Source organism: Choloepus didactylus, chromosome 10 (assembly GCF_015220235.1).
Source record: "Choloepus didactylus isolate mChoDid1 chromosome 10, mChoDid1.pri, whole genome shotgun sequence".
Lineage (NCBI taxonomy): Eukaryota > Metazoa > Chordata > Mammalia > Pilosa > Megalonychidae > Choloepus > Choloepus didactylus.
Window position 1 is genome coordinate 118,197,367 of NC_051316.1, and position 21,967 is coordinate 118,219,333.

The 21,967-nt window shown below is 44.5% G+C and overlaps 1 protein-coding gene across 3 annotated transcripts in view; it reads left to right on the forward strand.

The window, feature by feature from the left end:
* Positions 1-603: 603 nt before the first annotated feature.
* Positions 604-21,967, forward strand: part of ABCA1 (ATP binding cassette subfamily A member 1) — a 129,997-nt gene continuing 108,633 nt past the window's right edge. Inside the window, exons 1-2 of one of the 3 annotated variants that reach the window (XM_037797716.1) lie at positions 604-816; positions 20,978-21,147. In XM_037797716.1, coding sequence (XP_037653644.1) covers positions 21,082-21,147 — 66 coding nt within the window. In that variant the 5' untranslated portion in view covers positions 604-816; positions 20,978-21,081. Of the gene's footprint in view, positions 817-20,168; positions 20,232-20,977; positions 21,148-21,967 lie in introns of those variants that run through there. The other 2 variants (XM_037797717.1, XM_037797718.1) reach the window with 2 other exon arrangements.

The window sequence follows — 21,967 nt, forward strand, 5'->3', positions numbered from 1 at the left end:
GAGGGGCGGACGGGGCTGTCAAAGGCAGTGGGTTGCCGACTGAACATCAAAGTCAAGATTTGAGATGAAGAACAAAAGCAGCCGGCTATCCCGAGGGCGGCCCACCTCCCCCCCACCCTGGACCTCTGGAAGGAAAGCAAGACTAAAGTATTGGCGCCCGGCTGGGTTTCTGCCTCTTGCCCTCTTTCCCTCAGTCCCTCCGACTGAGTAGTAAACTAACAAAGGAAAAAAAAAAAATGCGGACAGCGATTTCCACCACTACTGTAGTCTGCCCGGAACGTGGACTGGAACTCGGGCGCAGCTCCAGGCCCCGCTTTTCCCGCTTGTCCTGGGCTGGCAGGCCGGGCGGGGGCTGGGGGCACGGACCGTGGCCCTGGCGCTGCCTGCACCCCTTTCCCATCCCGGGCCCTGCGGAGGTCGGAGGGACTTCGCCTATTTAAGGGGCGGGCCGCGGCTCCACGTGCTCTGTGCTGAGTGACTGAACTACATAAACAGAGGCCGGGAAGGGGGCGGGGAGGAGCGAGAGAAAAGGCTTTGACCGATAGTAACCCCTGCGCTCAGCTCAGCCGAATCTATAAAAGGAACTAGTCGCGGCAAAAACCCGGTAATTCCGAGCGAGAGTGAGTGGGTCCGCGACCCGCCTCTCCGAGCCGATTCCTCTCTACCCTCGGCGCGGGTGGGCAGGGCAGGGGGCGTCGCAGGACCCTCGCCAATTTCGCTGGGCGCTTGGCTGTTTTTGTTCTTTTTTCCCCCTCTTCTCCAGAAGGGTTTGCAGGGGGTGGGGGAAAGAGTCGCAGACACAAAAGTGGAAAACAGGTAAGAGGCTCTCCCATGACTAGGGCGTAATTGTTTTGTTTTGTTTCGGGGCCGAGGAGACTTTGGGAAGAGCTGGGTTTCGGGGACTTAGTACCAGGTATGGTATCCCTTGCTCCCCCACCTCTAGCAACGCGAATGGGGTGGGGGCTGCCGTAAAAGGGGAGGGGATATCCCAGGACAAAAGACCGCGGGACGCGGCGCTGCTGCGTTCGGGGCTCGCCCGGCTGTGCGGCCCGCGAAGCATCTTTTGGCGTGGAGAGCTGGGGCGCAGTGCCTCGGGCGTAGGGGGTTAGGGGGCTCCTGGGCATGCTGGGGTAGGGTGGGGGGCGCTGCAGGGGTCGGGAGAGTGGCAGATCCCCGGCACAAAGCGCTTCCCTTTGTTCCGGAGCTCCCGAGCCTGCTGGAAACCCCTCTGGCTGCGGGTCGGCTCGCGCCCACCGGGACAAATGCCGGCTCTTCGTCCCCGGCTGCATCCTTGGGAAGCTGGTCCCAGCCGGGCTTTGACCCGGGGATCGGCTCCGTGCCCCGAACTGAAGCAGCGCGTCCTTTTTCTCCAAGAACTGGAGTAGGAGGTGTCCTGAACCGGGTTCCTAGCGCAAGTGCTCGTTTGAGGCTGCGGGGGCTTTGTGTTTGGCCCGGGGGTCCTGCCTACAGTCCCCGTGCGCGCACCCGAGGTGGTGTCCCTAACGCAGCAGGGGGACGGGTTTTATTCCTTTGGGGGGAAAAAAAAAGACTTATAAAGCGAAGGGGAGCCTGCGGAAACCCGGAGCTAGGGTGCCCATTCCGCACCCCTCTCCAATCTTCTAGCCCTTTGCTGATTGTCTCTTGGGGCAGCCTCAAGCCGGGCACGGATGGGGAAGCTGGGGCGAGACTGTGCAGAGGAATGACCGCGAGTAACCCCTGCGGGCGGCGCAGAGCTCCGAGCTCCGCGGCGGGGGTGGGGGCGCTGGGGCGCGGGCTGCGGGCGGCGCCCGGGACTAGCTCGCAGCGCCTCCTGGCCGGGCGGCCTGGGAATCGGCCCCGTGGCCGGAGTGAGCCCGAGGGTTCCGATCAGGATCCCGAGAGGATGGAACTGGGAGGAAACCCGAGGGTTCTGGCTAGAGCTGGTCTGCTCGTTTCTCGTTAGCGTGTTTCCCGACACTCAGAAAGGCACTAAGTCAGAGAAAGTTCCTGGGGCGTCGGCCGGGGTCAGGGTTGTGTGCAGGGGTCTCTTACTCAACGCTTATCAGAAAGATTGAAATAAACACGATCTTAAAAAAAGGAAAGAAAGAAAAAGGAAGGACAAACGGAAAAGAACAAAGTGTTTGGCTCTGGAGGTAATCTGCCCTCTTTTGCAGCATAAAACCCAGTAAGACTTTCCAAGGACATCTCACAAAGTGAGTGGGTGATACATGCAACCATGTAATAGAAGACAAATGTGAAATTTTTAAAATCTTTGGTGATGAAAAACAGGAAGTCACTTTACCTCTATCGCCTTTTCCCCAATCCCCACAAAAATTTCTCCAAAGAGTGTATGTTTGGTGGATATAGAGTGTTTGTAAATAAAATTAATTAAAAAAATATGCTCCCCAAGTTCAAAAGGAGAGATTTACTGGTACTTTTAACAATAGTTTGGGCCCCAAACTTAAGTTCTGATCTGCTTTTCAGACAAAACTTTTATAAATGCCCTAACAAAAGTACTTAGTGTCTCATCTCCCCTTTTATTTCATCCTATTTTTTTTTCACACCCACCCCCAAAATGATGGAGACTTTCTGTTGTTCATATTACTCCCTTGAGAAACTTCTAAATCAAAGTAAGTGTGCACACATGAGTAGAACCTCTTAGGGAGAGTGTAATAATTTTCAAGTACAGAGTCTCCATTGTCAGCTTGTTTCCCAAGTGTTCCCATAAAACCATCTATATAATTCATGATAGGGGTTTTTGGGAAAATGTTGGCTATGCAGAGCAAATCAGAATCTGCTAGAGAACAATCAGTAGAGTTAGAAGGACCCAGAAAAGGGTCTCCAGCTTTCCTGATGACCACAGTCAATTTAAGGGACCAGAATGACATACCTCAGTGTGACCAGGGTCCAAGATCTGAGTGTCTCACCTGCAGATGAACATTTGAAATCTCAGTTTTTATAAGTATTTCAATTTACAGCTAAGTGCATGCCCGTAATGGACCCTGGACACATTTCGACTTAAAGCATATTTACAGTTCATGTGGGAAGTGCATTTGTCTAGGACTGGGAAAGGATGGTGGTTTTCAGACTCTGCTCAGGGAAGTCCCAGTGCAAACATTATTAAAAATGAATGAAAATGAATGAAATTCTGCTACTCAGCTTTTTATTATCTTCTGTACTACTTACCTTTTATGGAGAGGAGCTGGAGTATCTTTTGCACTTGAATCTTTTTTTTTAAAGACATCCTCCCAGGTTGCTTATGCTAGCTTCATAGTGATAGCAAATTGTTAATATCTTTGCTATTTTAATTTTTACCTCCTAAAATATTGAATGGACATTGTCTTAGGCTCTTTTTAATTATGAGTCTTTTGGATATCTAGAAAATACCAATGGGCAGATATGTTTTGGCTTTCTAAAATACTCTTAAATCCAAATGCATTTTTATTTACCCTCTAGATATTAAAGAAATAAGCAAATATAATGCTTCCGATGGCCAATTACTCCAGCATCAATTTTTTTATCATCATTTTATTGAGATATATTCACATACCACGCAGTCATACAAAACAAATCGTACTTTCGATTGTTTACAGTACCATTACATAGTTGTACATTCATCACCTAAATCAATCCCTGACACCTTCATTAGCACACACACAAAAATAACAAGAATAATAATTAGAGTGAAAAAGAGCAATTGAAGTAAAAAAGAACACTGGGTACCTTTGTCTGTTTGTTTCCTTCCCCTATTTTTCTACTCATCCATCCATAAACTAGACAAAGTGGAGTGTGGTCCTTATGGCTTTCCCAATCCCATTGTCACCCCTCATAAGCTACATTTTTATACATCTGTCTTCGAGATTCATGGGTTCTGGGTTGTAGTTTGATAGTTTCAGGTATCCACCACCAGCTACCCCAATTCTTTAGAACCTAAAAAGGGTTGTCTAAAGTGTGCGTAAGAGTGCCCACCAGAGTGACCTCTCGGCTCCTTTTGGAATCTCTCTGCCACTGAAGCTTATTTCATTTCCTTTCACATCCCCCTTTTGGTCAAGAAGATGTTCTCCGTCCCACGATGCCGGGTCTACATTCCTCCCCGGGAGTCATATTCCACGTCAGCATCAATTTTTAAAAGAGTTTTCTGAACGCTCATTTGATTTAACCATGATGGGAGAAGTCCTAAACAAAAAACTGAGACTGTCTTTGGAAATAAACATAAATGCCAACATTAACACAATTTTCAATTTAATAGACACTTACTTTGGGCAAAGTATGGTTCCAAGCCCTTTTCAAATTTTAGCTGACTTAATCCTTAAATGAGAGAGTCACTTACTATCCCCATTTTACAGATTAAGAAACTGACAGTTCAACTACCTTGATTGATCACACTCCTCACAAGTGACAGAACTAAGGTTTGAACCCAGTTAGGCAGGCTTCAGAGTCCTTTAAATCCCTCACTGTGCAATGAGTGGGGTGTAGCCGCAGCCTCTGAGAGCCGGGAACTTCCCCAGGATGCTCCCTGTAGGCTGTATGTTTATCTGCTGTAGTATTATCAGAATCCATAGCCTGGATCTTATTTTCTTTGTTTCCAGGAGTGGCCAGCCATATTCTCTCCAGCTTTTTGAGTCCTTGGTTGCATAGGGATTGCGACACCATGGAAAGAACAGGCAATGCAGTGTACTCAGTTCGGATTTCTTTACTCAGTTTAAAATGAGAACTTTACTCTTGCTTCAGTCAAATATTGATGAGTAGGTCTGTGAGCTCAAAGTTTTTTCCTGTGTGACACATAGAGGGTATTTGGCTATAAAAGTATAAGGAACAAAAGAAAAAGGGAAGAGAACTATTAGTTTAGATGTTAATCCTATAACTTTGGTGATTTTTGTTGTTGTTGTTTTTATAATACAATGCTGCTTGTCCTGTTGCTAATTATGTTGTGGCTCTTTTGAAATAAGCTGTTTCTCTGATTTTTTTCATTAATGCCAAGAGGTCAAGTTTTAGCCTTTTCTCAAGGTATCTTTCTTTGAAAGTAAATAATAAAGTTTCAAAGTCTGCTTTATAAAAGCGAAATAGGATGGGAAACTGCTTTACTTATTAATTGGCATAGCACATGAGAAATAAACACTTAAAAAACATTTCTTCTTGTTAAAGAGTTACATTTATTGTTCACTTCCTGAATGCTGCATGTTGTTTTAGGCATTTTAGAGGTAAGAACTCAGTTCATGCTCATAGGAAGTGCATGGCATGGGTACTTTATCTTCCTGTTACAGACAGGGAAACTGAGGTATGGACAGGATAACTGGTCACGGAGCTTGTAAGTGTGGCACCAACGTAGAATCCTTGGCAGTTTGATTTCCATGAGTTCACCAATCTCAGGGTAAACTTTGGTAAAAAAAATGAAAGTTTTGACAAAAAATGACTTTTGCTTTTCATTTGAGTATTTTTATCTGAAAATAGTTTACAGGATAGGTAACCACCATAGATGTTATTAGACAGGTGCGTTTTAGAGATACATGAAATCAGAGATTGATAATCTTGCATCCAAAATTGCTTTCAAATGGGGCCTCTGGTTGCTCTGCTTATGTGAGACCATAAATTTTATTAAAGCAAAGAGCACTCATTCTAACATTGGAGAAGCATCAGATTTGGTTTCTAAAACAACATAAAGTTTGAAATCCTACTTTTTTATATTTTGAAAAAGAGCTTTGGAACAAAACCCCTCTAGCTTTTGCAAACCTACTTTAAGATCTGATTTAAATACCAATGTCCTCAAGAGCTCTCCTGGCTCCACTCCACCTTCCCAACATGCGTTAAAATTAATCAGCCTCTTCTTTTTATTCCCATAGGACTTAGATTATAGCACTGTTTGTGTCATGCATTTAATTTGAGTTTTTATTATAGCTAATATTTAGCTGTTTTCCTCTTGAGTGCATGCTTTTCAAGAAGTCCTTTTCAAGGAGGAGGTCTTCAACTCATTTTCCTCAGTCCTTATTTCATTCCCCTTAATATGGAATAGTTCAATAAATGTTAAGAAAATGTTGACTTGAACTGACTTAAGTCACACAAAGAGAATGGGACTCTCAAACTTGTTCCCTTATCCTTAAAGTCTACTTGAGATGACTAGATAATCACAGAAAAGCATTATGAATAGAATTATGTGAAAATTACTAGGTTTATGGTAGGTTAAGAAATCTTAGCATATACTTAAATTATTTAAGCCAGATTACTTTTACCAGAACAAACAATTCCATTGTCTCACAGTTTCATTTCCCTTTTTGAGGCAGCTGTGACTGGAGAAAATGCTATATAGTCTGTGACATTCCACATTCAAATAGTTTGATTTGTACATTAATTTATTTTTATTAATAGGAATGAGATTATTCACTAAGTAATGTACAAATTTAAAAACTTCTAAAAAGACAAAATAACCTCATATGCATTGGATCTATTCTTTTATTCATTCATTATTATTCCTTCAAGCATTTGTTTAAAACTCCTTGCAGTGTTTTCTGTGCCAAATTAAAACTTCCAAGAAGCATTTGGAAGTCAAATCATTTTATCTGGCTAGTCTTTAAGTCAAGATATTTGTTGATAATTGGCATTTTTGTAATAATATTATGACAATTTGTTGATAATTGGCACTTGTGTCATATTTCCTGGGAGGAATTTTCTATTAGTTGATTTAAAAGCCTCTTTTAAAACTATCTTGAGAGTATTTGTTATTGAGGACCTCCCTAAATATGTAAATAGAGTATATTCTTAGTTTCAGGACATCTTGAAGTATATAGGTGCAGTTAGTGAAAAGTTTGGGTATCAGGGTCGTGTAAACATAGGTTGGAATCCTGGTTTTGCTACTTAAAAGGCATCTGAAATTAGGCAAGTCTTTTTGCCTCAGTTTTGTCATCTGTAAAGTAGATATTTGTATGTGTGTGGGTGGGTGTGTAATGTAAAACATACAATACAGTGCTTAGCAAATAGTGCTGTTTATTTCATACTGGTGTTTTCAGTGATTTTAAAAGCTTTGGTTTTTAGTTTACTTCACCTCAAGTTGCTTTCATCCCGTGATACTTGCATTGATATCCAGGCATGAGAAAATGACGGTAGAGTAAATTAGCTTTCACTCTTATTCATATTACAATTCATATTACAATTCAAACTTGGAATAATTAGATTTTAGTGCATATGTATAACATATACAGTCTGTCTCTCTCCTCTCTCTATGAAACTGTATATATAAACCATCAGTGCTTATCATTTTTTGGTTAACCATTTTATTGTGCCCCTTGAGCACATGATGAAAGCTATGAATTCCCTCTTCGGGAAAAATACATTTGGGTGCATATACTCCAAATTCTACATTAAATTACAAGGTGCTTATCGACCCCCTAGAAACTTACCAAGTAGCCATGTGACCTTGGGCAAGTCGTTCTACTTTTCTGAGACTTAAGTTCTTGGTCTATAAAATGAGAGAGGCTGAGCTATATGAGTTTGAGCTTTTACTTTCTCTAACTCCAGGTCTGTATTTAGGAGAAAGGCTGAGCATCGCCTTCCTGAGGTATGTGCTGAGACATCTGCTCGGCATTGGTGTAGTGGACCATTTGGATCATGAGAGTTCATTCCTGATGAGAGTAGCAATGGAAGAAAAAAGGGCAATGGAAGAAGAGGATGGTAGAGGAGAGAAAGCTTCTGAAATGGTCTATTTATCTGCATTATGTAGATTAAGACTTGAATCACAGAACCAGAGATTCTTATCTGAAATGCAAAGGTAGGAGAAGTTGGTTCAATTTAATAAATATCAAGAGCACAAACATGATATAGTTCAACACAGTGAGACACTGTGTTTGCCTTGGTCCCAATATTTGGAAAATCTCTCTGATATAAAATATCCTCTTGGACTCTCCATTCTGGATATCTCCATTTTGGATATAGGTTTTGCCTCTTATTCTTATATGGTGCAGTCCTGTTAAGCCAATACATGAGGAAAAAAAAAAAAAGCTCATAGACTCCTGAGACTCATTCATCTGCCAGGAAAACAGTGTGAGAATGAAAACTGGATTCCACCTTCTAAAATATTTTGTAGGTCCCTCATTGGGGTAGGTGGGCCAAACACAAAGCTTTCTAAAGCATTGTTCTGACTTTTGTTGTTTCTGATTAGCATAGGAAGGGAGAAGAAGGGAGAAAAGAGAGCAAGGAGGGAAAGGAGCTGCTAAGTAGTCGTTTGGGTTTCATATTGTGGTTCACCCTTGCTTTGCAAAATTCCTGTAGTATGCCAGGTTGGGAATAATTGTTTTTGCTAAGAGTCAAACAAAGCTTGTTTTCTTGAAGAAGCAAGTCCCTGGGGATGGTGGCTTGAAATTGATTGGATCTAGTATTTAGTTGATTCAAGGTTGACACAAGGCAACACTGATGGAAACATTAGCTTTCAATGAAAAGGCAGAGAGAAAGTGGATGGCCAGACTGATGAGTTTCAACTGAGCTGCAGACCCTTCTCCAGTCTCAGATGCAGGTTCTTTGGAGGCAGGTGGCAGAGTTAATCTTACCTGGGATCAGGTGTGATTGCAGGTTCTGGGAGAGGGGAGAGGAAGGCTATATATATATATATTATAAAGTGTAAATACAATTAAATATATACTATATAAATATAAAATGTCTAAACTATAAATATGCATAGACTATACAAATTATACTATGCTATGAATAAATTATGCACAGATAAATATAATTATATAAAATATATAGAAAATTAAGTGCCAATATGCAAAATGTGCTATTAAACTGAAATTCATGTTTCCAGCAAATATTGATCAAACACCGTGTGCCGTGCAAAGACCTAGGTGCTGAGCAAATGTCGGAAGGCTTTAAGGAGCAGCTACCCTGCACAATCTCTTTAGCTTGGCTTTTTGAACTGAGGTTCTGTCCTGTTCTGCTCCAGCTTTGTTCCAGATTCCAAGAGGCAAACTTGTAGGCACTGCACCTGGTTTTCTCACCAGACGGCTGGCACCAATAGGGCTCGGTACATATTTGTTAACTGAGTCTCTTCCTACTGTTTTCACCTTCCCTCTGACCTCTACTTTATGAATGCTTTCCAGATATTTGTTGGCTCTTTGTTGCTCTGGAATCTCACATCCATCCCCCTGACTGCCTTTGTTTGCACTCTGTTCTCTCCTCTTATTCCCCACCTGCTGAAATTTTACCTGTCGACCACAGGTTGGGGAGAGCATAGCATGGGCTGGGGCTTCCCCTGCATTATTTTATCTTATCTTCACCATAACCCTTACACAGGCAGCATTTCACAGGCTCATTCAGTGAAATAGTGCCTGAGAGATTTTTGCCATAATAACTTACCATATGTACAATTATTAAATTGCTATTTTCCTTTAAATCGACTCACATTTTTGTTAATATATCTTTTTAAAAATTAATGTGTTGGTATATTTTTAAAAAAATTATACTTGATATTAGCCCTAGAAATTGAAAACTGGTATATATGTCATAAATGGAAGGTAATTTAAAAACAATCAGAATAAAACAAATCATTTTTGCTTAAGTCTGTCTATAAAATAAACTATGCTTTCCAAAGGCCTTAGCTGAGCCAGAGGGTTGCTTTCATTTTGTTAAATAGAGAAATTAGCAAGTGTGAAAAAGACTTTCTCCTCAATTAGTAACATGTTTTAAAAAAATGAAGGAAGAGTTGAAAAGAACAAAATTTTTTCACTAGGTAATTCAGCGTTGCTTACTATTGTATGTGTGCATCTCCTAAAATCCTGTAACTACCACTTAAATTCATCTTGTGTAACTCTCCCAGATTTGGGGAAATACTGAGGTTGCCTCCCAGTAGCCCATTTTTTCTGATCATGTCTCTTTAAGAGAGGAGTTAAGTAACTGGTTCACCTGGCCACTGGCAGACCCAGGGATTTGAACTCAAGTCTTGCTGACTCCAGAGGTTTTGCTTCTTTTCCACCTTGCTGAACATCTCTTCCATGACACCTTAAGAAATGCATCTCCTTGTCCTCTGTGTTCCATAGCCCTTTAATATAAGGTGCTAAAATGGCCCAATTAACATCCCAACCAGCAACATGTGAGGAAGTAGAGAGGTAATTGTGCTGTCAGGTCTAACCTGGTTTCTTAACACTCTTCCAGGTGTACTTTTCATGGCTACTAGCAGTTCCTTACACTCAGGATTTTAAAACTCTCAGAGGCTGAAGATCCTTTACGGCAGCCTATTTATTCATCATAAACACTTGTTTTGTGTTTTGTGGCTCAAAGTGGTAGAATGGCTTGCTTCAGTTCCTTCCCCAGCCGTCATTAGCTGGAAATGAAAATCCTGGTCTCCTGCCCCTTCAATCCAGGCTACTTTCTGTCAGATCGGTATCGAGGGTTATCTTTACAGTGTCCTTTTAGGAGACGACAAAAGAAATCATGTCTGTAAAAGTCTATCCTTGTCAGTTTACAATGGACACTGAATCTTTGAGTACTGACTGTCCGTTGGAGTTGTGTTCTGTCTGTCGGTCTTACACGACCCTTAAAGTGTTTTTTCACTGGAAGCTTTTTCTCTCTCTTAAATAAAAATTGCTCCTTGGTTATAAGTTTGAATCAGAAGGAAATCTCCCTAGAAATCCTGATTATTGAGGGTTTCCAAGGGACCTTTTCTTCAGACAGAAGTCTAAAAGCCTGATGCTGAATTTGGCTGGTTAAGATTAATTGTGATTCAAAGCAGGATATTTTTTTACTTTAATGATTGTGTTGATTATGGTAAGGATCTTGAATTCAAGCAAAGACAGTCTTTGGCCAGTTATGTTTATTCAGTTGTCAGTTCTGTCGCGAGATTTGCAAATTTAGTGACATTAGTGCTGTTTTCCAGCTGACAACTCCAGTCACACTTCACGTGACGGCAGCGTGGCCTTCCCCCTCGGGGTGCAGATGGAGGGTTGGCTGACACTTGGTTCCCGTGGCCCTCAGTAAGGGGTGGCTGTGCCTGGGAGCTTGCCCAGTCCAGCTGGGCACCCTGATTTTAGACAGAGCTCCATTTGGGGACCCTGGAGCTCACCTGATACAAGTGCAGCCATGGTCACTTACTGGATGGGATCGTGTGACTGTTAAAACACCACCATAAAACCACTGTTGAGAAAAGAAGGCTCGCAAGAGATTAGTTCCATCTTTCCTTGGGCACTTTTTTCTCTGGCACACAAAATGTTTGATGTGTGAACATCTCAATGACTGTAACACTTTCTATAAGGAATATGGAGAGCCTTGATCATATTGGAATAATACAGATTTATTTCCTTTAGTTGGATCCTCCCCGACATCAAATAACAGAATTCATGTTCCAGTGTTTTTTTTTTTTTTTCAAAGGCAAACACCCTTAAAATTTTGTTTTTCAGTGTCTCAAGTATGTGAATTTAAAACTTGTGACTTTATTCCTCTTTCTTTTAATGTAGTGAGGCAGCCAGCAAAGGGGTTTGCTTTGGTGCTGCAGAGAAGGCGTTCGGTTATAAGGTTGGGAGGGCAGGACTGACACCTGGTACCTGCCCTGGAACCCAGATGAAATTCTCACCGACCCAGTTAGCCAGCCCTTGTGGGGCTGCAGGAAAATGGGGTCTCTGACACGTGACTTGTGCCTACACCCCACCAAGAGCTGGTTGGCTAAAGAGAATGTTCTGGAGAAGGATGATGGTTCTGGTCACTCACCCTATGAGCTGTACTGTGCAAGAGCCTGGAGCTTGGCTAACTTACTTTGGCAAAAGTCAAAGGAACAAAGTCTTGAGGTAGAAAACTTGTACCCAGATTTTGTATACTTTTCTGGGTGAGTTCTTGACTGAACCTGTGGATTTAGAGTTCAAGGCTACTGACCAATATTGGCCATCTTGTATTCAGGGTCAAGCCCCTAAGAGTGACCTTGTTCCTGGCTGTAATTGTAGAACCTCAACCTGGCGAATTACAGATTCTCCTTTGCCCACGTGAAGTCAATGAAAATGAATGTCCTTCCCAATGTATTAGAGAGGCTTTGAGGAGAATCGAATTAAATGCACATCCACTTGACCTTGTGTTTCTTTGAACACAACTGGAGATTTTGTCATGGTTTTAGGCTACCTGCACCCTTACTTTTGATTACATTTCTGATTTTTTATAGTGGCGAGTCTGCTTTAACTGAGTTTTCTCATCCCCAGGGGTTTATGTAGAGGCTCCATTCCACAAATGATTATGGAGCATCCTGGGCACTGGGCTGAGTGGGGTGGAGAATAAGAAGATACTGAGACACAGTGACTGGCCTCATGTAGCTTCCAGTTTGACAGAGACCACCCGGTGGGTTGGTACAGTGGGGAAGATAATGTAGGCAGAGCTGAAAAGATGGAGGAGTTGTAAGTTCCAGAGTTCAAATAGGTGATGGGCATAAAGGCTGGAAGGAGGGGAAGACAACCGAGCCAGGGCTGAAGGCTTGGCAGAAGGTGGCAGTGTGCTGTAGAACATAGGAGCGGCCGTCCCTGGAGTGTGGAGAGAATGGGGGAAGTCAGGAGTGGGGTCCCCAAAGAGGGGGTTTGATGGTGAAACAATGACCAGAAGTGGCTCCAGGATACCAGGTGACCCCTCACCTCTTCTAAAGTCCTTGGCATGGTGAGAGCTCCAGTTTGTCTGGAAAGGCCTTGGGGGGAAATAGTATCTTCTGTGGACAAAGAAGAGAGAAGAGAACGTTCTTTAATAAACTGCCTGCTCTGAGCCACACCCTTGGCAGATGCTGTGCCCGGTGAAGTGGGCAGCATTAATCATTGTCATAGCTACCCTTCTCTGGACACTGACTTTGTTCCAGAAACTGGCTAAGAGTTTTCTAGCAAGATTGGCTCTGTTTTATGGAGAGGACACAGGGGCTCCCAGAGGCCCTGGCGTCCCAGAACTGAGGAGTGGAGTCAGGATACAACCCAGCTTTCTCCAACTCCTAACTCTCCCTTCTCCCAACCAGGCCAGTTCATTCAAGAGAATAAAAGGGTGAAGGATTTGGGGGAGTTTGCTGCAGAGTAGAATAGGCCCAAAGGAAGGGAAAGGCGGTGAAGGGATTTGATTTTGCCTGTTCCCCCTAATCCTTGGAGTGTTTTTATAAAGTATAAGCCCTTGAGGCTGGGTGCAGGCTGGATGTCCGAAGATGTTGACCCTTCAGAGATGTTAGCCAGACAAAATGGTTTTTGCTGATACAGTCACTAACCCCTGTCTCCTGAAATTCTCTTGGAAACCCCGTCTAGAGCAACAGGGAACATTATCCAATCAAGTTTTTCTGCAAATAAAGGATTGTTCATGGAGGCTTATTGGCTTGTGTTTCTGTAACTCAGGGTGTTGGTGAATTCAAGGTCCCTTCCCTGCAGCTCCCTCCTATTCTAGTATTATGTTTGTGGTTAAGAAAATTTGATTTTTTTTCTAGGACATATAATGTTGACAGGTTGATTTTTTTTTTTTTTCCTAGGGGAAAGGTTCTTTTTCCTATGGGCTACCTGCCTTTGACCACAGAAAAAGCAAATAGTTGTATTGTTTGTTGAAGGCTTCTTTTGAAGGTTGCTCTGTTTGTTTGGTGAAAATCAGTGGGGGAAGTACGGCTGCCTCTAACATTTTGTTAGGATTTCTTCATAATTTTACAACAATGAAACATGGACTTGGGGACAGGTAGATCTGTTTCAGGAAGCCTGGTTTTAGAAATCCTGAGACTGTGTTAGTTGGTTACAACAGGAGGGTCAAGGGTGATAAATTGGGTCTTTCATTGTCCAAATATCAGTGACATAATAGAAATAGATTAAAACCTGTAGAGTTTCTTTAAAAATAGAAATTCTTGATACCGGGAGGAGTTTGGCTTCTCAAAGGCTAGTTACAGGTTTGTATAGTATTCATGGATCTCTTCTGACTTTGAGCTATTGTATATACATTTCAGAGCCCTCATTTTGCAAATTAGCTAATAACAAATAATTTTGGCAAGGACATTGGTTATGCATTGCAGAGTGAAGGAAGGGTGTGCAGTTAGTGTCATCTTATTGTTAGTAATGATAAAGTAAATAAGAAACATGTGATACTTCAAAAAAAAAATCTGCCCTTCCCTCTGCTCAGTTATGTGTTGATGAACTTGATACAATGCACTGGATCTATAAGTGAGCAGCGTGAGAGTAGAGCCTCTTCTAGAATGATAGAATGACTTCATTTCATCCTGGATTTATGCCTTGGAGGATTTCTCACCCCTTCTTGTTATCTCAAATTTGGACATTAAAATGTTGCAGTTTAAGCAGGAACACAAGTTCAGGGGTGGCTGGGGGCCATGAATTCTAGGTCTGAAGACCCCCAGCCCGCGGCCCTTTGGCTGGTATCTCCAGCCAAGGGCAGTTTCTCTGGAATAGAGTGTCTACAAGGAGGTTGGGGAGTGCGAGGAGGTGGAATTTAAACAAGGATAGCCTTGGGAGTCGCAAGCCCAATAGCATCTGGAGATGAGAAAAGTTAAACTGGGCAGTCAGGTTAGCTTCATGCTTAATAAAGCTGCTGGGTCGGCCTGGGAGAAGTCTCAGGATGACTCTAGATCCCTTCCCACTGCGGCGCGGCTGGGGCTCTTGGCCATCAGTAAACTCGCTAGACTTTTCCCTAAACGTGACTACTGATCCAGAGATCTCTGCTCAGGGAGGCCATAGAGACCTTTTCCAAGGCCAGCATGCTCTGTGGGACTGACAAGTTTCATTCTCATTTTGCAGGGCCCTGTGCATCTCTCTAGAGATGAGACACACATGTGGCAGCTGCTTTTGCCTCCATGAATAGGCAGACAGTGGAGCTTTAGTGCCAACATTTTCAGTTTGTATCTGATATAGCTAAATCCTGCCTTAAATCTATCTCTCTGCTTTGTAGATTACTGTTTATTGATACAGATATCTAGAAATATATGCATCAAGAGGGAGACTGGTAGTTGTCAGGAATTTCAGTTTCCATCTCACTTCTGGTAGCTGTGGAAATTGGTCTAATAAAGCAGAAAACACACACACACACACACACACACTTTTAAAATTTAGAGAAACAGCTGTCGTAAAACAACTGCTTTTGAAGGATGAAGGTTGGTTCCTGAATGCACGTTCTGGCCATGTGAATTATTTGGACAGAACTCATCGGACAGAACTCTGAACTGTGTTCAGAAGCATAAAGAGGATCGTGGAAGAAATGGTGCAGCCAGAAGGGGCAGATAACGGTTATTGTACAAGTTATCTCTTGAGAAAGCTGGGGGCCTGCTCTAATTGAGGGGGTGGCTCTGGGTAAGTCACTTCCTTTCTCTGGACCTCAGTGTCCCCATCTCTCAGAGTGCGGCGGAATGCTTACCTCTGCCCTTACAGCCATCCAGTGCAGCGTGGCCCTGGGAACGGTCCTCTCCTTCTTAGGGGGCTACCTCTCTGTCCCCACAAGAAATGGCATTTGGGGGGGTCCCTGTGGGAGACCCCCTCTTCTGGAGCATGCCCTGGCAAAGGCGTTGACCCCCAACCTTTAGATGGGAGCCCAGCACTAAAGCTAGAGGACACGGGGTCAAGTGTTCACGGCGTTTTGTGGGAAGGAAAAAGACCCCTCAACCCTCAACTAATGGTTTCTGGCAGCATTGCAAACATGAATTTTTTTTTTTCCCTCACCACATTTCTGTAGACAGAGTTAATGCTTTAGAAGGGTAAAAAGCAGTCACGGGAAGAAGTTCCTATTTTTCTTTAGCCTGCACCAACTGGGAAACAAAAATCCTCCTGCCTTGCCTTTTTAGCCTGTCTTCTTCCTTCTCCTTTCTCCTTTGTAGTTTTCTTCTTTCATCTCTCTTTGAAACTTACATGTGAAGTTCAAAAGGGCCAAGGGCTTTGGAGAGGAAGCGGGTGGGGTGGGGCAGGAGTGCAGGGTCTGTTGGGGATCATCGTTTCCTCTTCACACCAAACTTCCTGGGAATCTCTACTTTGTTTTCTTTGCCATGACAGCCTGTATTGTGCCTCTGCTGAGACTTTCTGGCATTCCAATGATAGGCTTGGGGAAAAGTGAAAAGGCTCCGTAACTCCCGCTGTCACTTAACTGACCTCTTTGCAGGTAGCACAGGGTGCAGGGGCCACGCCCTGCCTTATTCTAGAAGCCTTTCCCTGCCACTCTCCAGCACTCTCGCTCCCCTTACTCTGCTTTATTTTCCTTTCATTACTCCCACCACCCACTGATTTAACAACTCCCTACTATCTGTCTCTCTCATGCCCTTTGCTGGAATAGAAACCCCGTGAGACGAGGAACTTGGCCTCCTCTGCCCAGTGCTGGACCTCTGGTGTCTAGAATAGCCCCTGGCATGTAACATGCGCTCAGTAAGTATTTTTTGTGGCCAGTGGGAGCCTTGCAAGTGAAGGCTGCGGTTGTGTGTGGAATGAAGACGTGGTGGTGAGTATTTATCTGCTATTCACCTTATGAGTGAATCACGCAATGATCAGGCTTTGCACTCTGAGGTCCTTAGATTTTCTGAGGCATGATTTGATTTGGGGGTATGGTAATTATTGTAATAGAAAACAGGGTTTTTTTTTTGGGCGGGGGTAGGTTCATTGACATAATCGGCACATGGTAAAGTTCACCCTTTTTAGGTGTACAGTTTGATGAGTTTTGCAAATGTATACAATTGTGTGACTACCACCAAAATCACAATATAGAATATTTCCATCACCTCATGCTCCTTTGTTGTCAGTTCTCTCCCCCATCTCTAACTGTTGGTAGCCACTGATCTCATTTCTGCACCTATTGTTTTGCTTGTCCTGGAATGTCATAGGAATGAAACCATATGGCATGTACTTATTTGTGTTTGGCTTGTTTCACTTAGCATAGAGCTTTGCAATTCATCCGTGATGTGTGTATCAGTCATTTGTTCCTTTTTGTTTCTAAGTAGTATTCCATTTTTTATTCTTCCCTAGCCAGAGGACATTTGTGTTGTTTCCAGTTTTGGGCTATTTTGTATAAAGGTGCTATAAACATTTCACAGACAGGCCCTTACGGGGACATATGTCCTTATTTCTTTGGGGTAAATACCTTGGTGTGAGCAGACTGGGTTGCATCATATGTCTTTGTTATACCTGACAAGAAACTGCCAAACTGTTTTCCGAAGTGGCTTTTCCATTTTACAGTCTCACGAGCAGGGTATGAGAATTCCAGTTGCTTCATGTCCTTGCTGGCACTTTTTAATTTTAGTCATTCTAGGGGATGTGTGGTGGTATCTTCTGTGGTTTTATTTTGCATTTCCTTGCAACTAATGATGTTGAGCATCTTTTCTTTTGCTTATTTGAAAGGTTGTATTTGAGCAGTCTATTCTATTCATTAGCTTTGTTTAATAACTTTAAAATATCAATGTCATGCAAAGTATTTTCTAAAAAAGAAAAAAAATGGTCAAAGGTCTGAGTAGTCACTTCCTGTGGGTCCGTGCTGCTCAAAAGGAGATTGGGGTGTGGAAAATCTCAATTTTGGCAAGGGGTGGTCCATCTGGACAGCTGATGATGAGACCCAGAGAGAGTGCAGCTTGGACGTGAGTGTGAAGGTTGGCAAAAAAGCAGATTTCTTGTCTCCGCTGGCCTTAGGAGGGCGGCTTGGTCCTTAGCCAAGCCTGGCATTTATGGGAAGCAGCCGTACTTTGCAGGATGCCCCAGGAGTCACCTGGGAGGCTCTTTCTCTTCTGAAGTTGCTCAGCATTCCTCGGTGGCCACCGCGCATATGTGGAAAGGCTGCCGAGCTCAGCGCTCCCTCCCTGGGGACAGTTTGTCCGCATCAGCTAATCAAGCCCGAGAAAGCGGTTACCACAGGCCTGGGAATACCACCACCCGGGGAATTCCGCGACCCTATTTCTGATGTCCCAGCTTGCCACCTCTTAGTTAATTAATTAAATGAATTTTCCCCGAGTGCTTCCTGCAGGCTGGGTACCGTTTTGCATCCTAGGGACTACGGCGACGAAGGAAACAGGAGTGGCCCCTGTCCTGACGCAGGATGTAGGAGGAACCACGCAAGGGACACTGAGGCTGCTGTGGGAGCCCCATGGAGGATCCCCTAATCCAGGCTTCGGGCAGGGGAGGTGATGAGGACAGGCCCCCCCAGGAAGCGACAGCAGAGTGGAGACTAGGGTTGAGGAGGAGTTGGCCCTTGGAGAAAAGCGTTTCTGGAAGAGGGAGCACACCAGGGAAGTCGTGGGGGGAGGGGTCTGGTACGTTGTCTCCTGGGCATCGCTTAGGGGTTGGGAAGTGATGAGGGAGGTGGCCGAGACCGGCTGCACTTGAGTGAGGACTGGACTTTATCCTCAGGGCTCTGGGGAGCTGTGAGGGGTTCCAGCGGGGGAGTGGCTTTACTCGGATATTGGTTTACTAGTCTGACTTGGTTGCCATGTGGCACGTGGATTGGGAGGAGGGAGGCCGTGAAGTGGCTGCTGGGTTGATGGGGGATGACAGTGAAGTGGGACCCATTCCAGCCAATAACTGGAAACGTGTCTGAGGACAGAAGTGAGCGTGCTTCTAGCTTTGGAGACATTGAGAAATCTAGTACAGAGTACTGCCGTTTTTTGTTGTTTTGATTTGTTTGCTCACTTCCTTGGAAAAGTGATGTGGAAATGTCCCTTTGGCGTCAGTTACCTGAGCAGAGGGGTTGGGCGTTGCCAAACTCTCCTTTTTGGACAGCCTTTGTCCCAGTAAAGCTCGTGTTCCCAGGTGCAGGGTTGGGAATTGTGCAGGAGGTAAGGGTCGGGCCATGGTGAGTGGGTGGGGGGAACTGGGGCAGGACATTGGCCCATTTGCACCCAGCAAAGCCAGAGCAGAACCTTCCACTACTTCTTGCTAACCTTCTCTGTGAGTTTCTGGAAGAGTCCCTGGGGTCAGAACCTGTGTTTGGAGACCCAGAAACTACTTTTAGGGGCTTTTCCAAGAAAGCCCCTCAAGACCTTTCTTTTCTCCCCTTTTTGTGAATGCTCTGTAGACGTGTGACTTGTCTTCCTCTGCTCAGGTTTAAGGGAGGCAATTTTGTGCTGTGGTTTGGCCTCAGGGATGCTGGCCATTCAGATTTCATCCTTCCTACTTTATTCCCCCTCCAGAAATTCCTGATGGATTTTCTAGAAATAATGGCATAGTAAAGAATGGACAAAATGTAACCATGTCTCTGCAAAAGGGTACCAACAGAAAGGAGCTGGGAGAAGGGGATCCATATTTGTTATTTCCAGTGTGCCTTGTACTATGCTGGGAGCTTATTTATATTATCTCATTTATCCTTGAAACCACCATGTGAGGTATCGGTGTTGTCACCCATTTTATAGATGAGGAAATGGAGGCTCAGAAAGCCAAGGGTGCATAGTTTGGGAGCATGGGCTAATTCATGTCTTCCTACTAGGTCCGTTTTCCTTAGCAAACCGACGTCTAAGTGATTTCCTGGAGAGCAGCTTCTGCATGAGAAAATCTGGCCAATTATTTATTTCAGTGTTTTTGGAATGCAAGCCCTGTTCTCAGCCCGTTACAAAACAATTTGGGATAACAAGCATGTATCTCACTGTGAAGTTCTGGCTCCCATGCTCGAGGGCTTTAAGCAATGAAGTGCCATCAAGCAGTGCTGGCTTAAACCTTCCTCCTTTCGGAGTGAGAAATTTGGGGGTTTGGGTCTATGTTCACCTAGAGGTTTGCTGAGCAAATGATGAAGAAATAAATCCAAAAGCTTGCATGGTTTAGAGGAATTTCTGATATGTTGAATATGTAATGAATGAAGGGTCATTCCTTCCCTGACATGGCACATTTCCTCCAACTCTCTTTTCTTTTCCAGAAGTTTTTAATCCAAGTCCTTGTGGGGTGAAGGGCCAAGGAGTCATATCCTATTAGAGATAGACCTTGGTTTTGAGATCTGATTTTTAGTAAAGTACTTGATTTTTGTCTCTACAAGTGCTTACAACATCTGTAGCTCCTTCTGCTGTTTGTTCCTCATGTTTGTTCCTTACCCCTACCCCTACTAAGGTCACAATGATTAACTGGTACATAGTATAAATAAAGCATGTCTCCGGGGCTGCCTTGGGTTCAGGATTCCCCATTGTCATCGGGTTTAATTTTAACCTGTGTGTCCCTCCTTTCTTCTTGTGAGTTTCATTTCCTGCCCCTTCCCTGGGGAGTATCTGAGCATTAACTAAATAGAGCTGTTGGGTGGGCAGCGGGGAGACAAACAGTGTTGCTTTTCCCATTCATCAGATTCCACAGGAGCCAGGAGCCACCTGTGACACCTGACAAGATGCAACTGGGCCATATGTTCAGGTGCAGTTTGAACAAGGCCAGGGGTGTGATGTCCAGACTGGGGGAGCTTGTCAGCTTTACAGATGATGCCCCGTGCCTGCCCTAGCAGACTTGTTTCTCCACGGGGTACTGCTGTCCTCGTACAGAGACACAGCGCTAAGGTTGTCCTTGTCACCCGGGAGCCAGGAGTCGTGACATTTCCTTGGCGTTTATACGCTGTCATCTAAAAACATGCCGTGGCTTTCTAAGTTGGGAAATGACTTTATCGATGGCATCAAGTGTCATGGGAAGGACCCAACTTGGTGGCCAGATGAAAATGTAGTCTGCAGCAAATTTCAAGGAATAGCGCAAGTCATTCCAGGCTCGAGGCAAAATTTCTAAGTGCTGCTGACATTTTGTGGAAGGGGGAGACAGGACCTGGGATTCCAATATGCCGTTACCATCCTCAGTGTTTTGGCCACTTAAGACTATTTACTCAACACTGCTTCAAGAGTGCATTTTTTGATTCCCAAACGATCATACGGATGGAACTAAAATGATTAGGACTCTAGTGATTAGCTCCCAGGCTGCCACTAGCAAACCTCTGGAAGCCCCGTCTCCTGGAGGACCCCTGGGCTGGCATTGAGGGCTCGTGACCCATCAGGGAAGTCCTGAATCAGACCTGGGTTCTGGGGGGCTCAGGCGAGAGAGCTGGAGCAGCAGCCCTCATTGGCATGTGGCTTTGCAGCAATAACTGACGGCATCTCCCCTCCCGCTTTATCTTTCAGTTAATGACCAGCCACAGCGTCCCTGTCCCTGCCGTGAGCTCCGGCCACTGCCTCCGCGGGCTCCCGAGCCGCACGCAGCTCGCCTGGGCGCCGGCTGAGGGAACATGGCTTGCTGGCCTCAGTTGAGGCTGCTACTGTGGAAGAACCTCACTTTCCGAAGAAGACAAACAGTAAGCTTGAGTTTCTTGGGGGCGTTTCTCTCCTTCAGACATTCACTGGTTTTGAATTGGGGGCTGGAGGAGGGGGAGAAGGGAGTCGTCTTAGTTTTCATGCTGTGACTGAATGATCTGGCCCCTGGTGGACCTAGGACCCTATGGCTTCTCAGAAAAGGCAGATTTGCAACCAGACAACTTTGGTTTTTGCAAGCGATGAGGCCTGGGTTCTGGGCCCTGGAAGCCGGCACAGAACTGTCCCTGTCCACCTCGCTCTTTCCTTTAGTCCGCAGTCCTGGGGGCCACCTGACTTTCCAAAAGCCACTCAATGCGCCCCTGTATTGTGGGAGGTGGGAGTGAAATGAGTTAGTGGCCCAGATCTTAGAGTTCAATGTCTAGACTGTTTAGCATCTGTCTGGAGACCCTCTTTCAGCTTTGACCGCAGACCCCGAGGAATACAATAACTGAGCCCTGTTTTGTTTCTGTGGAGGGTTCTAAGGCTCCCATATCCCAGATGGACCAATTTTGCTTTGAGGAGTCTTGAGATGATCCTCGTTAATGCCCAGGTGAATCATGCTTTCCAGAGAGGAAGTTGAGGGGTGATACGGCTTGGTGAGCTCCCTGAAACTTACATGTCAGCTCTTTGCTTCTGTCTTTCTAAACCCCCTTCCTTTGGGATCCCATCTACTCTCCTGGGTTTGTCTGCAGCTCTCTGTGGTCGGCTTCTGAATCTGTTGCCTGCTCTGTTTCCTGAGTTTCAAGCCTGCATCCTCACTTGGCTGTCTTAATGAAACTTCACATGACTGAAACCAAAATGATCATCTTTCTTAGACTCAAA